Below are 15,410 nucleotides of genomic sequence, written 5' to 3' on the forward strand. Positions count from 1 at the left end.
ACAGGCGAAGGTTGGCAACGTAGCGGGCTCTCCTATGGTCAGGGGTCATACACTGGACAATGGTGACTTGACTTATTCTCTCTCTCATCAACTGCTCCTTGGTTCGCCGTAGCAACTCCTCCCCACTGGGTGCTCCGTGGGCTACTTTTGTACCGTCTCTGCTGCTCCTGCTGATGCCCTTCACCTGTGCCTTGATGGGCAGGAACTCCATGTATGGGCATACGGTGATTATCTCCACGGGTTGCAGCTGTGGCCCCTTGGGGCGCAGGAACTCCATACATGGTCCTGCCAAAGACAACACGGGGCAAGAGAGGGACAGCAGAAACAGCAGAGACAAAGCGAGGCGAGATATATACTCCATTTACCACCGTCCCACACTCGCGCATGGGCTTAGGCACGGGCCGGGCGCCACATATCCCCCTCCTGAGCTCCGACCTCGCGGGAGGGGCGGCCCAGCCTCCTAGTGCGTCCCGCCGTGAGAGAGCGTCGGCGTTCCCATGCGCGGCCCCGGCTCGGTGGACCACGTCGAAGGAGTAGGGCTGAAGGGAGAGGAACCAGCGGGTGACCCGGGCGTTGCTGTCTTTGTTCCTCGCCATCCATACCAGTGGTGCGTGATCGGTGACCAGGGTGAACTGCCGCCCCAGTAGGTAATACCGGAGGGACTCCAGTGCCCATTTAATGGCCAGGCATTCTTTCTCTATCGTTGAGTAATTTTTCTCTCTTGGGAACAATTTACGGCTGATATACATGATGGGATGTTCCTCGCCTTCTCTTAGCTGGGAAAGGACGGCACCCACCCCGGTCTCCGATGCGTCCGTCTGTACCACTAGCGGCTGTTGGAAGTCCAGGGTCACCAACACTGGGTCCGTGCAGAGGGCCTCCTTCAGCCCTGCGAACGCCTGTTCCGCCTCCGGCGTCCATTCGACCCGATCCGGCATGCGCGCGCGGGTGAGGTCGGTGAGGGGTCCTGCCAGGGAAGAGAAGTGGGGAACAAAGCGCCGATAATAGCTGGCAAGCCCTACGAAAACCCGTACCTGTTTCTTTGTCTGGGGGCGGGGCCACCCGCGGATCGCCTCGACTTTCCCTACCTGGGGCTTGACACACCCTCTCCCGATCGTGAACCCCAGGTAGTTTGCTTCTTGGAGGCCGAGCCGACACTTGGCTGGGTTTGCGGTGAGCCCCGCCTCTCGTAGGGCTTGCAGCACAGCCTCCATCTGTTTCAGGTGGGCCCCCCACTCCTCTCCGTGGATGATGATGTCGTCAATGTAGGCGGCCGCATATTCGCGGTGGGGATGGAGCACGTGATCCATAAGCCTCTGGAACGTGGCCGGCGCCCCGTGAAGCCCGAACGGTAGCTGTACGAACTGAAATAGTCCGTCCGGGGTGGAGAACGCAGTTTTCTCTCTGGCCTCAGGTGCGAGGGGCACCTGCCAATACCCTTTAGTGAGGTCCAGGGTGGTGATGTACCGGGCCCTGCCCAGCCTCTCGATCAGCTCGTCGACCCGTGGCATTGGGTAGGCATCAAATTGCGAGATCGCGTTGAGCTGGCGAAAGTCATTACAGAAGCGAATGCTCCCGTCGGGCTTGGGCACCAGCACGATGGGGCTGCTCCAGGCGCTCCATGATGCCAGCCTCCAGCATCGCCTGCACCTCCTGGTTTATGGCCGTCCTTCGGGCCTCGGGGATACGGTAGGGCCTGAGTTTTACCGTTTTCCCTGGGGTTGTTATGATGGGGTGGGTGATCAGGGTGGTGCGCCCGGCGGTGGAGGAGAAGACGTCGCAGTGCCTGGCGACCACCTCGGTCAGGTCGTGTCGTTGTCGTTCGGTCAGCTGCTCCCCGAATGGCACGTCCTCCGACTTGGGTTTCTGTGTGGAGAGGGGGTTTGACACAGACAGCATGGCGGCGGGGGCCACCCATTTCTTTAATAAATTCACATGATAAATCTTGGTGGGCTGCCGCCTTCCCGGCTGTCTTACCCGGTAGTTGACTGGTCCTACCTTCTCCATCACCTCGTATGGCCCGTTCCACTTTGCCAGGAACTTGCACTCGGAGGTAGGTACCAGGACAAGGACCTTGTCTCCCGTCACAAACTCCCTCGGCTGCGTCCCCCTGTTGTAGGTTCGGGCCTGTGCGGTCTGGGCCGCCTCCATGTGTTCCCTCACCAGGGGCCACAGGGTGGCCATCCGTTCCCGGAGCTCCTCCACGTGCTCGACCATCGTGCGGTGGGGGGATGGCTGGCGCTCCCAGGCCTCCTTAGCCAGGTCTAGCATTCCTCGGGGCCGTCTCCCGTACAGCAGCTCGAAGGGTGAGAACCCCGTGGAAGCCTGGGGCACCTCCCGTATGGAAAACATCAGGAATGGGAGGAGCTGGTCCCAATTCCTCCCATCCAACTCCATCACCTTTTTTAACATCTGTTTTAGTGTCTGATTAAACCTTTCCACTAAGCCGTCTGTTTGGGGGTGGTATACTGACGTGCGAATTTGCGTTATGCGCAGGAGTCGACACGCATCCTTCATAATCTTGGACATAAATGGGGTGCCCTGGTCAGTTAAGATCTCGTCGGGGATGCCGACCCGCGTGAACATTACCACCAGCTCCTTGGCGATACTCTTGGTGGCCATGGTGCGGAGGGGAATGGCCTCGGGGTACCGGGTTGCGTAGTCCACTATCACCAAGATGTACTGGTACCCACTGCTGCTCTTGGGGAGGGGCCCGACCAGGTCCATCGCAATGCGGCTGAAAGGAACAGAGATAATAGGGAGGGGGATTAAGGGGCTTCGTACATGGGGACGGGGCGCCACCATTTGGCACTCGGGGCACTGCCGACAGTGAGTCTCCACCGCTTTCTTCACTCCGGGTCTCCGCGAAGGCCCGTTCTGCGGCGGCGCTGCCGGCGCCCTCGGAGATGGGGTCCGTGGAGTCTCCCGCTCCCTCCTCGTTCACGGCGCACAGTTTGGGCGGTCGTGGGGTTCTCTTCCCTCGGTGGGCCCCCCGGGCCGGGTCTTCTCGGGTCATGTGGCTCCACAGTTCCTGGAATAGGGGAGTGTCCCTCCCGATAAGCACCTCCACGGGCAGCTCCGGGACAACTCCAACCGTCCCCTGGAAGACGCCCCGGGTGGTTTGGAGCCGGACGTGGGCAGTGGGGTAATGCCTGGTCTCCCCATGGATGCAGGTTACGGCGAGGGTTTCGGGTAGGTAGGGCCGTTGGGTGTACTGGGGCCTGGCGAGCGTCACCGCGCTACCCGAGTCCAGGAGCGCCATGGCGTCCTGCCCATTGATGCGCACCGGGGTGATCGGGGGTGTTCCCGTCGGCTGAGCCCAACAGGCCGTCAGGAGCCCGCAGGGACGTCTGGGGTCGCTCGCCGAGGGCATGGACGCCTCCTGGGCGTGGGGGCAGGCCCAGGACAGATGACCCACCTCACCACAGGAGAAACAGCGTCTCCGGTCGGCCGTCGCCTCCGGGCGACTCGTCGGTAACAGGGGCGGGATTCTTTTCGGTGTCCGGGCCACCCTCATCACGCCCTGGGCGGCCTGGTAGCCTTCCACCAGGGATACCAGCTGCTCGGCGCTCTGGGGGTTGTTCTGGCACGCATACCTCCGGGCCTCGTGGGGCAGTGCCCTCATGTATCGGTCCATGACCACCCTCTCCACCGGCCCCAGGGAAGGGGGGTCAGATACCAACCACTTGTTGGCCACCCGAGTCTGTTCGTGCATCTGGGCCCGGGGGAAAGCGGCCGGGTCGAAGGTCCACTCGTGGAGCTGTTGGGCCCGGATCAAAAGGGTGTGGCCGAGCCGCTTGACGATCTCCGTCTTCAAGGTTGGGTATGGCACAAGCCCGTCCGCGCAGAGGTCCTGATAGCAACTTTGGGCCATGCCTGACAGAAATGGAGCCACCAGGCCTGTCCATTGATCGGGGGCCCAGCCTTCCCTCTGTGCTGTCCTCTCGAACATCTGGAGGTACGCCTCCACGTCGTCGTCCCCCGTTTGTTTGACCAGGAATTGGGCCGGAGTGGCGGACTTGTGCTGGCCCTTGGCCAGCAGGCCGGCGACGAGCTCCTCATGGCGGGCTTGCTGCTTGACATTGAGGTCCACGAGCTGCGCTATCAGCGCCTGGAAATCCGTACCAGTGGCCATGGCGGGGTCTGGACTGGTTTCCCGGTGCTTGGCCCCCTGGTGTCTCTGCGGTTCACTGCGTTTGGGTCCCGGGTCGCTATGCCCGCATTCTCCACCAAATGTGACGGCCGCCGGGGTGTGCGGGCGCGTCACGGACCCAAACACAGTGTAAGCAGAGAGGTCCACACCAGAATTATAATCAAAGATATTTATTCGGTTAGCGGGGAGAGGGAAATGATAGAGAGGGTGGGGTTGAGAAGGCGTCGTGTCGTGAAGATAGCAGGGGGGTTCGGTACACGGTGGGTGGTCCTCTTACGTTCCAGGTCGGGGCGGCAGCGGGGTAGTCAGACAGGCGAAGGTTGGCAACGTAGCAGGCTCTCGGACGTTCTCGGGGTCGGGCTTCAAAGGGGGCTCTCCTATGGTCAGGGGTCATACACTGGACAATGGTGACTTGGCTTATTCTCTCTCTCATCAACTGCTCCTTGGTTCGCCGTAGCAACTCCTCTCCACTGGGTGCTCCGTTGGCTCCTTTTGTACGGTCCTTGCTGCTCCTGCTGATGCCCTTCAGCTGTGCCTTGACGAGCAGGAACTCCATGTATGGGCATACGGTGATTATCTCGACGGGTTGCAGCTGTGGCCCCTTGGGGCGCAGGAACTCCATACATGGTCCTGCCAAAGACAACACGGGGCAAGAGAGGGACAGCAGAAACAGCAGAGACAAAGCGAGGCGAGATATACACTCCATTTACCACCTTCCCACACTCGCGCATGGGCTTAGGCACGGGGCGGGCGCCACACCGTGGACAAATGGCCCCTGTGTGACTGCCTCATCTCCTTCCACTCCAAAGGTGGAACACACACACACACACACACACACACACAGAAGAATGCACACACTGCATTCTACTGAAAAAGTCATTACGCAGACAAAAGCTTCATGATACACGCACACACACATCCCATTAGCCCATTAGAGCACTTTCCTGTACCAGTCAGCATTACGCATGTTCAACCCCAGCAGCCATTCTGTCTGACACACAACAACAACATACCTGCTTTTACTGTTCTTCCACGACATGGATAAAAAAAACATTAAAAAAAATCTTCCTTTCTTCTAGCATTGTGACTGCCAATGGCCCCTGGTCCTAGCATAAATTATTTTTTCTTATGATGACTGATGGATAGATGATTCACTTACTTAGTCAAATGTATTTGTTGTAAGTCGCTTTGGATAAAGGCGTCTGTTAAATGCCATAAATGTAAATGTAAACATGGATGTTTGACTTGCTAGTGCAATGGTGAAGAAAAGCATGTGTACATACTTGCGTGAGTGCATATTTACAGTCACTGAGTCACAGTATAAGTATACTACATCTTCTTGTTCCTTTGTGAATCTTTTGCCATTGACAAGGTTTGCTTACGATGGCTGATATGTTTGAACTTGTAGGTTTCCCGCTGGACAAGGCAGTGAGTTACGCTAAACTCCGCAACCCTCTACTCATCAATGACCTGAACATGCAGTACTACATTCAGGACAGGTACACATACATGTATATCAATGGATCTGTGAATAAACATTTATGACAGGGTAAATGCTAAGTGGGATGCTTGGGATGGCTCTGACGTCACGCCATTGAAGTTGACATTTAAAGCAGTTAAGGTTATGGTGAGGGTTACGGTTAAGTTTAGCGTTTAGGGTTAGGGTCGTCCCAAGGATCCTACTTGGCATTTACTTTTACGACAGTGCCTCCATGGGTATCTCGGTCACTCTCAAGTTGAATCCTTTATTTCCCCTTGTTTCAGGAGAGAGGTTTATCGTATCCTACAGGAGGAAGGGATCGATCTACCGCGCTATGCTGTGTTGAACCGTGACCCAGATAAACCAGACGGTCAGTGTGCGGTTGCTTGTTGATCACTGCACGGTCTCATTAGAGATGGTCAATATGTGGTCGATACTTCACGATTCACAGTTTGTTTTGCCCCTCTGGTCACTCCAGGGGAGGCTGGTGGAGGTAGAAATCAGAGAACGGGCTCATTGCAATGCATGGAATCATTTCTCATTCCGTTCAATGCATTACAATGAGCCTGTCCTCCAATTTCTGCCTCCACACCAATCTCCCCTGGGTCACTACTACCCAATCTCCCCTGGGTCACTCCTACCCTTTGGTTGCACGAGTAGGCTCCCAAGTGCAACTGACAAAAAAAAAGTAATGTATAAAACACATTCTACCTCCTTATGTCTTGTTTTTGTCATCTACTAATCGAACCAATGCAAGTACAGACTTCTCAAACTCATCTGTGTTCCATCCTGATCCCATCAATCGTTGGTTTATTTTGGTCTGGGTGTAAATATAGCCTCTAATGTGGAGCGGTAGTGAGTATCTTGTGCCGGAGCAGGGTACAGTGATGTCCTGAGTGCTTTGACGTGACGTGATGTGTCTGGCATTGACTTCCCCATTTACACCTCTGACATCTCTCTCACAGGAATCATTGATTCGGTTTTTCAATAGAAAATCTATAGAAAGTCTCCATTGAAAGTACGTTTTAGTCCAGGCTTAGGCTTAGTCTGTGTCCGGGAAACCGGCCCTTTGTGTTTCATGTCCTCCCCTCTCCCCTGATGGTTAACGGCAACCTCCAGACCCTTTATTTAGAGAGTAGAACTAATCTAACTGTAACAAGGTCCTTTGACACAGAGAGGCAGACGCAGTATGTTACTGAGGGATTGCTCCCGTTTATTCATAAAGTCTTTTTGTCACTGGTAGAGTCTCTGGCTTTTCAGCCCTTTGAACGCTCGGCGACTTTACAGTCGTCGTTCTTCCTCCTTCTCCGCCGTTCCCAGCCCATCTCTCCTACTGAAATGGCAGAAGCACACACATCTTAAACATTCGCCGACGAGACTTCATTTGCAGCAGGTGTGCAACAAAGTCTCGCCGACACAACCCCGGCCACGGTCCTGTAGCTCCCTCTACAGGCCGAACGCTGCATGTCCCCCCACATACCCCCACCGCCCGACACAGGCCGGGGACCCGACGGCCGACGACCTCCCCTGCACGGGAGAGGAAGTCTGCCACGACCATCTGCGCCCCCGGTCTGTGCACGACGGAAAAGTTGAAGGGCTGCAACGCGAGGTACCACCGGGTGATCCTCGCGTTTACATCCTTCATGCGGTGGAGCCACTGGAGGGGGGCATGGTCGGAATAGAGGGTGAAGGCGCGACCCAGCAGGTAGTAGCGGAGGGTGCCGACCGCCCACTTGATGGCCAGGCACTCCTTCTCCACGGTGCTGTACCGGCCCTCCCTCTCCGACAGCTTGCGGCTCAGGTACAGCACCGGCCGGTCGGCCCCCTCCACGTGCTGGGTCAGCACTGCTCCCAGCCCTCTATCCGACACGTCCGTCTGTAGGGAGAAAGGGAGGTTAAAATCAGGCGCATACAGGACCGTTTCTCCACAAAGAGCCCCCTTAAGGGCCTCGAACGACCCCTGGCACTGGCCCGACCATTGGACCGGATCCGGGGCACCCTTCCGGGTGAGGTCCGTCAAGGGACTGGCCAGCTCTGAAAACCCTGGTACGAACTGGCGATAATATCCCGCCAGCCCCAGGAAGGCCCTCACCTCCTTCTTTGTCTTGGGACGGGGAGAGGCGGCAATGGCCGCAGTCTTTTCAATCTGCGGTCGCACCTCCCCCCGTCCCAAGTGGTACCCCAGATACCGGATCTCCCTCCGCCCGATCACGCACTTTTTCGGGTTGGCCGTCAGCCCCGCCTGCCTCAGGGACCGCAGAACAGCAGCCACACTCCGCACATGCTGCGGCCAGGTGTCACTGTGAATGACAATGCCATCTAGGTAGGCCGCAGCATAGGCGGCGTGCGGCCGCAGAATACGGTCCATGAGGCGCTGAAAAGTGGCTGGGGCTCCGAACAACCCGAAAGGGAGCACGGTGAACTGGAATAACCCGTGCGGAGTGGAGAATGCCGTTTTCTCCCGGGACACCGGCGAGAGTGGAATCTGCCAGTATCCCTTCGTGCAATCCAATGTCGTGAAGTACCTGGCCGTACCAAGCCGGTCCAAGAGCTCGTCGACCCGGGGCATCGGATATGCATCGAACTTGGAGACCGCATTAACCCGTCTATAATCCACACAGAACCGTATAGCCCCATCTGGCTTGTTGACAAGCACGATGGGGCTACACCAATCACTGCGGGACTCCTCGACCACACCCAGCTCCAGCATGGCTTCCAACTCCGTGCACACAACGTTTCGTTTGTGCACCGGCAACCTATAGGGACGCGTGCGCACCGTTAAACCCGGCTGCGTTTCTATATGGTGGTCGATGAGCGTAGTCCGACCGGGCAGGGGAGAGAACACGTCAGCGAACTTAAGCTGCAAATCTGCAACGTCCGCGGCCTGGCTAGCAGAGAGATGGTTATCAATATCGACCGGAGTGCTAACTTTCGATTTTGGGACTTCCGGACCGAACTCCTCTCTCTCCGGAATTACCGTAGCCAGAGCAACCGTGACCACGTCGTTCCATTTTTTTAGGAGATTGACGTGATACACCTGCAAGCTGTCCCCCCGGTCCGAGCGTACAACCTCATAATCCACGTCCCCCATGCGACGTGTGACCACAAACGGCCCTTGCCACTTCGCGAGTAATTTCGTGCTGGAGGTGGGTAACAGTACGAGCACCTTGTCTCCCGGTGTAAACTCTCGTAGGGTAGTCCCCCTGTCATCCAGGCGTTTCTGACGCTCCTGGGCTTGCAGCAAATGCTCACGTGAGATAGCCCCTAGGGCGTGGAGCTTTGTGCGCAAGTCGAGGACGTACTGGATCTCACTCTTACTGTCGCTAGACCCTTCCTCCCAATTTTCTTTAAGCAGGTCTAGGACACCCCGGGGCTTACGCCCGTAGAGTAATTCAAACGGGGAAAACCCGGTGGAAGCTTGGGGAACTTCCCGCACCGCAAACAACAGGGGATCTAGCCATTTATGCCAATTCCGACTATCCTCGTGGACAAACTTCCGGATCATTGACTTCAAGGTCCGATTGAACCGCTCACAAAGGCCGTCAGTGGCCGGGTGGTAAACACTGGTTCGAATCGCCTTGATGTTCAACAAGCCATACAGTTCCTTGAGGGTGCGTGACATAAAATTAGTGCCCTGATCGGTGAGAATCTCTTTCGGGATTCCCACGCGGGAGATGACTTGAAACAATGCTTGCGCTACACTCCTGGCAGAGATATTGCGCAGAGGTATTGCCTCGGGGTATCGGGTGGCGTAATCTATCAAGACCAACACAAATCGATAACCCTGTGTGCTCCGGTCAAATGGCCCGATAATATCCATCGCAATGCGGTCGAACGGGTTCTCGACCAATGGTAAGGGCCGCAAGGGGGCCCGTGGAATGGCCGGGGGATTTACTAACTGACATTCCCGACAGGAAGCGCACCACCTACGCACCTCTGCCCGAATCCCCGGCCAATAAAATCGAGCCATTATACGGTGCAGTGTTTTGTCATACCCTAGATGGCCCGCCATGGGGTTGAAATGAGCTGCCTGGAAGACCATTTCGCGGCGGCTGCGGGGAACCAACAACTGGGTTACTTCCTCCTGACTATGTGAGTCACGACTTACTCGATATAACCTGTCGCTGATAATCGCAAAATAGGTGTGGGCGCGCACCGTGTCTGGCCGTATCAAAGTACCATCAATTGCTATCACTTGGTCAAAGGCTGATCTTAGGGTCTCGTCACGAGACTGCTCGAGGGGGAAGTCGCCTAGCAGCGGATAGTTCGGCGGGGAAGTCTCGGGGTGAGGCGCCGGCTCCGGCTCCCCGGCAGTGTCGCGAGGCGCCGCCTCGGCACAGAGCACATTACACGCCACACACCTCCCTAGCTGTCGTGCACGCATCCCGGTAGCCCTCTTTACCGCTTGAGGAAACCCCTCCCAATCCACACCTAGAATCAGGGGATGCGTGAGGCGTGGGCTAACCGCCGCCTGTACACTATGGTTTTTCCCCTCAAAATGAATTTCGATAGCGACCACCGGATATTCGTGAATGTCCCCATGCACACACCTCACCCGCACCCTCGATGCCTTCAACAATGCCCCCGGCCGAACCAGGCGCTCCTGGATCATGGACTGCATGCAGCCCGAATCCAAGAATGCCTGGTGCGTATCATGTTGTATCCTTACCGGAATACGATACGCCGCTCCTGGTCCGGGGGGAGGGCCCGGTATGTCGCCGATGCGGACGACCTGTCCCACGTCCATCGCCTGACACTCGGCCTGCACGTGGCCCGGCCGTCCGCACAGCCAACACACCCCCCCTGTCGCTCGAGGTGCTCCCTGTGGGGCCGGGGTCGGTTCTGGATAGGTGCGCCCCTGCCATCTCGACCTTGGGGCGGGCGCCGGCCTCTCTCCTTCCGCTCCCTCGGCTCCTCCTGGGCGTCGGCCCCCCCTTCCCGCGGGGCCGGGGTTGGTCGTTGCGGCCCCCGCGGTGGGAGGGAGAGATGGTCTTCGGCCAGTCCCACGGCGGTCTTGAGGTCCTGGGGGCGGTGGTACGGGCCGGGAGCCCCGCGAGGAACTGCTCCATTACCACCCGGTTCCCGACCTCCACCGCCGAGTTGTTCTCGGGGTCCAGCCACCGCCATGCGCTGTCCCCCAGCCGCTGGGCGTAGGCGAAGGGCCGGCACCCCTCCTCCATGGTCATGGCTCGAAACCGGCGCCGGTGTTCCTCCGGTGTCAGGCCCAGGCGGTCCCGAATCGCCCGGGCCAGGGACGTGTAATCCCGTTGGGCGGCCGCCGGCAAACTGTGGGCCGCGAGCTGCGCCTCCCCTGACAGGAGGGGCAGCAGATGGTAGGCCCACTCTCGGTCCGGCCACCCCGAGATCCTTGCCGTCCCCTCGAACACCGCGAGGAACGCCTCTGGGTCGTCCAGGTCCCCCATCTTCTGTAGCTGGACCTTGGGGGGACCTGGTGCCGCTCCGGTCCCCGGCGCCGGCCCGCCGACCCTGGTGAAGTCCTGGATGAGGGCACTGTCCGCGATCCTCGCCGCCGTTAGCTCGTCCAGCGTTGCCTGCTGGGTCTGCTGCAGGGCCGTCTGCTGCTCGAGGACAAGCGCTATCCTCGACATCGCCGCTGCTAGCGCCTCCATTCCGTCTTACTTCTGTGTCCCAGGTTGGGCGCCACTGTAACAAGGTCCTTTGACACAGAGAGGCAGACGCAGTATGTTACTGAGGGATTGCTCCCGTTTATTCATAAAGTCTTTTTGTCACTGGTAGAGTCTCTGGCTTTTCAGCCCTTTGAACGCTCGGCGACTTTACAGTCGTCGTTCTTCCTCCTTCTCCGCCGTTCCCAGCCCACCTCTCCTACTGAAATGGCAGAAGCACACACATCTTAAACATTCGCCGACGAGACTTCATTTGCAGCAGGTGTGCAACAAAGTCTCGCCGACACAACCCCGGCCACGGTCCTGTAGCTCCCTCTACAGGCCGAACGCTGCATGTCCCCCCACACTAACACAGTCAAGTACTGTATGAGGGCAGAAAAAAAAGATTGTCGGAATTATCTGTGTGAGATCAGTTTCCCGTTAATAGGACTCTGTGTGATATAGAGGCTGTTTCCCAGACAAGATTAAGCCGAGTCCAGGATCACACTTTCAATGGCGATTCTCCATTTAAAAAAAAAAAAAAAAGTTTAGTCTAGGACTAGGCTTAATCTAGGTCTGGGAAACTGGCCCGTAGACTGATTGAATCATACTGTCACTATTGCTACTCATTGAAAGGACTGCCCATTCCCTGACACTGAGTCCAAACATATTTAAATTTGGAGCCAGAGCCTCCTCCATGCTGTCTGTACTGGATAAGGATAGGTGAAACCATAGAATTACAATGAATTCTAAAAATCAATGGACAAAACTTTGGTCTGACAATATGTTCCTCTGTGTGATCTCTCTCTGTCTCACAGAGTGTAACCTGGTTGAAGGAGAGGACCACGTGGAGGTGAACGGCGAGGTGTTTCCTAAACCCTTCGTGGAGAAGCCCGTCTGTGCTGAAGACCACAACGTCTACATCTACTACCCCACCTCAGCTGACGGGGGCAGCCAACGGCTCTTCAGAAAGGTCTCTCTTCTGACCTTTGTGGTCCCCATTCCCTAACCATACACTTAGCTGCTCCTTCATAGAGGTCTCTCTTCTGACCGTCCTGGTCCCCATTCCCTAACCATACGTGTTCCTTCAGAACAGCCTTCCAATAGGGTTAGGTAAGCGTCTGCAATAGGGGAGGCTAGTGGAGGCCGAAATCGGTGGAATACCTCCACCAGCCTCATCTGCTCTGCTATATTGCTAATACCTATCCAGTTATTTTAAATCTGGTAACACAGAAGATGTCTGGCTGTTTTCAGACCTGGCTTTTATCTTCCCTACACTCTTCCACCCCCTCAGCCTCAAGTCAGTTGTAATGGCTGTTATTTTAGGGCACATTAACAGTTCAGAAATAGACCCGGCTGTGCTTGAAGCCACATCCCTCCTCTCTCTCCCCTCTCCCTCCTCTCTCTCTCTGGTAATAAGCAGAACGGAACACTGTGACATTAGATTGTATCTAGTGTTCCGACAGAGAGCGAGAAGAACATCATAAATCAGTGTTCTAGATCAAAGAGACAGAACCCTCTGTTTCCGGTGTGGTGGGCAGTGGAGATTATTTAGAGATCAAAGTTAGCATCTCTTATGTGTTTTATCAAGAAGGTGGGGAGCATGAATATGGAGATGTCATAAACAATGACATGTTTTTGTTAAGTCGGATTATAATGTCTTTAGTCATTCATAATATTTAGTCAATCATATTTGTGTACTTTTAAACAAAACCTGCACACACAAATGTTATGACTACGACTGTAATCCTGCTATAGATGATTTATGTTTCTCAGAATATTTCTTTCCCGCCTTGTGTATATATATACTTGATATCCGATTCCTGTGTTTATTCAGCGTGATCCCACTTTACATTCTCAGAGGGCTTTCAGTACCGTTGTTAAACCTCGTAATAAAATAATCAGCATGTAAAATGTGTTCTTTGTCAGGTTTTATAGCTTCTCAACCTCAATGTCTGGTTTTATCACTTTTGTCATTAGCAACATTACTCTCAACCTTGTCTACTGAGAACATGACTAAAGCTAAACTTAAATCTTCACATGAATCAGTCAGATTATGTCCAGACAGCATCTCTTTTCCTGTTAAACATACATTTTCAGTCCGCACACACAAGCACTTTCCTTTGCTGAAGTGGATAATTGATAGAGACGGAGGTTCTCTCAGATCTAACACTGTGTTTCTCTCTCAGATTGGGAGCCGAAGCAGCGTGTACTCTCCAGAGAGCAACGTTAGAAAGACAGGCTCCTACATCTATGAAGAGTTCATGCCAACGGATGGCACCGACGTTAAGGTGTGTGTGCGCGTGTGTGTGTGTGTGTGTGTGTGTGTGTGTGTGTGTATGTATGCGTGTGTGTGTGCGCCCGCGTGCACAGTATACTACAGATACAACACTGTATCTGTGTTGTAATGTACTTATATATATATATATATATATATATATATATATATATGTGTGTGTGTGTGTGTGTGTGTGTGTGTGTGTATGCGTGTGTGTGTGCGCCCGCGTGCACAGTATACTACAGATACAACACTGTATCTGTGTTGTAATGTACTTATATATATATATATATATATATATGTGTGTGTGTGTGTGTGTGTGTGTGTGTGTGTGCATGCGTGACTGCAGGTGTAAACCGTGGGACCTGACTATGCCCACGCTGAGGCCCGTAAGTCCCCAGCTCTGGATGGGAAGGTGGAGAGGGACAGCGAGGGGAAGGAGATCCGCTACCCTGTCATGCTCACCGCCATGGAGAAACTGGTGGCACGCAAGGTCTGCCTGGCCTTCAAGGTCAGCTATGGCTCCTCCTTCAGGGGGCTCCGTTGGCTGGAGCTTGGGGATCGTAACACCAGGTGTTTTGGGCTTTTGGCTACTTGCATGAGCCACATACTATAGAATATATCTGTTCTTCTTTGCTGTTGTGGAGTCTGGACATGATGCATAACTGTTCTTAGCGCAATGATTGATAAATGAAGTGGAGTAGATACAACCTGTGGAGGTTGTGTCTGTCAAAGATTTCTACCTCCATCAGCCTCCCCCTTTTTCTGAAACTGTTCTCAACAACACTCTCTCAACGACACTGCATGTGATTCAATGTGACTCACCGACAATTCTCGTCACTACAGCAAACGGTGTGTGGGTTTGACCTTCTGCGAGCCAACGGACACTCCTACGTGTGTGACGTCAATGGCTTCAGCTTCGTGAAGAACTCCATGAAGTACTATGACGACTGTGCCAAGATCCTGGGGTACGCGAAGCCACACCAGCGGCTATTTCTGTCATATTGTATTTGAGTATGGTTACCCTACGCCAGGGGTGGGACGTCTGGATCCAAGAGGACCACACTGTTAGCAGGCTTGGGTTCCAGCCTTGTTCTATCAACTCTGATTGAACTAATCATGTCTATATTGAAGTGTTTTTGCTATGTGTTTTGAAGTGGATGTACATATATATCTAAGATTATATATTTAAATATATTGTATCTCAGTGAGACTAACCTGGATAAATAATGGTTGAATTAAATAAAATATATATATTGTTAGTGCTTATAATTGCAGACAATCCAGATGATCGTGATGGTTCATGAGTTGACAATATCTCTCCTCTCTCTCTCTCTCTCTTCTCTCTCCTTTCTCTCCTCTCTCCTCTCCTCTCCTCTCCTCTCCTCTCCTCTCCTCTCCTCTCCTCTCCTCTCTGTCCTCTCTCTCTGTAGGAATATAGTGATGCGAGAGCTAGCTCCACAGTTCCACATCCCCTGGTCCATCCCCACCGAGGCAGAGGACATCCCCATAGTCCCCACCACGTCTGGGACCATGTGAGTTACACCACACTTAGACAAGCACAATTCCAGTCTCTTACAATAAAAATCATCAAAATCATTGTGAAGACCAGATCATTTGGAGGCAGAAAAATGCTAATGGCTCTGATTGTTAACTTGTCAAGCCTTTACCACATTTGTATGTCATTGTCTATGCCCTGCAATTCTGGGTGTAATGTATTTTAATGTAACACAATGTCACAGACAACATTTCCTCAAGGGGATAATAAAGTAATAATGTTATCTTATACCCCCACCCCCACCCATCCCACCCCCACCCCCCCCCCACTCAGGATGGAGCTGCGCTGTGTCATAGCTATAATTCGTCATGGAGACA

The 15,410-nt window shown here is 54.4% G+C and overlaps 2 protein-coding genes across 2 annotated transcripts; both read left to right on the forward strand.

Moving 5' to 3' along the window:
- Positions 1-4,892: 4,892 nt before the first annotated feature.
- Positions 4,893-12,266, forward strand: LOC310819855 (inositol hexakisphosphate and diphosphoinositol-pentakisphosphate kinase 2-like; the record flags this gene model as incomplete). Its single annotated transcript, XM_083691265.1, has 4 exons — positions 4,893-4,962; positions 5,562-5,652; positions 5,918-6,003; positions 12,076-12,266. Coding segments are annotated over 4 exons (438 nt in total), but the record flags the coding sequence as incomplete, so codon positions are not given.
- Positions 12,267-13,897: 1,631 nt separating this feature from the next.
- LOC310819856 (inositol hexakisphosphate and diphosphoinositol-pentakisphosphate kinase 2-like) lies at positions 13,898-15,409 on the forward strand (the record flags this gene model as incomplete). Its single annotated transcript, XM_083691266.1, has 4 exons — positions 13,898-14,046; positions 14,382-14,503; positions 14,969-15,070; positions 15,367-15,409. Coding segments are annotated over exons 1-4 (321 nt in total), but the record flags the coding sequence as incomplete, so codon positions are not given.
- Between the last annotated feature and the right edge of the window lies 1 nt (position 15,410).

The sequence above is a fragment of the Argentina silus genome, assembly GCF_951799395.1.
Source record: "Argentina silus genome assembly, chromosome: 19".
Lineage (NCBI taxonomy): Eukaryota > Metazoa > Chordata > Actinopteri > Argentiniformes > Argentinidae > Argentina > Argentina silus.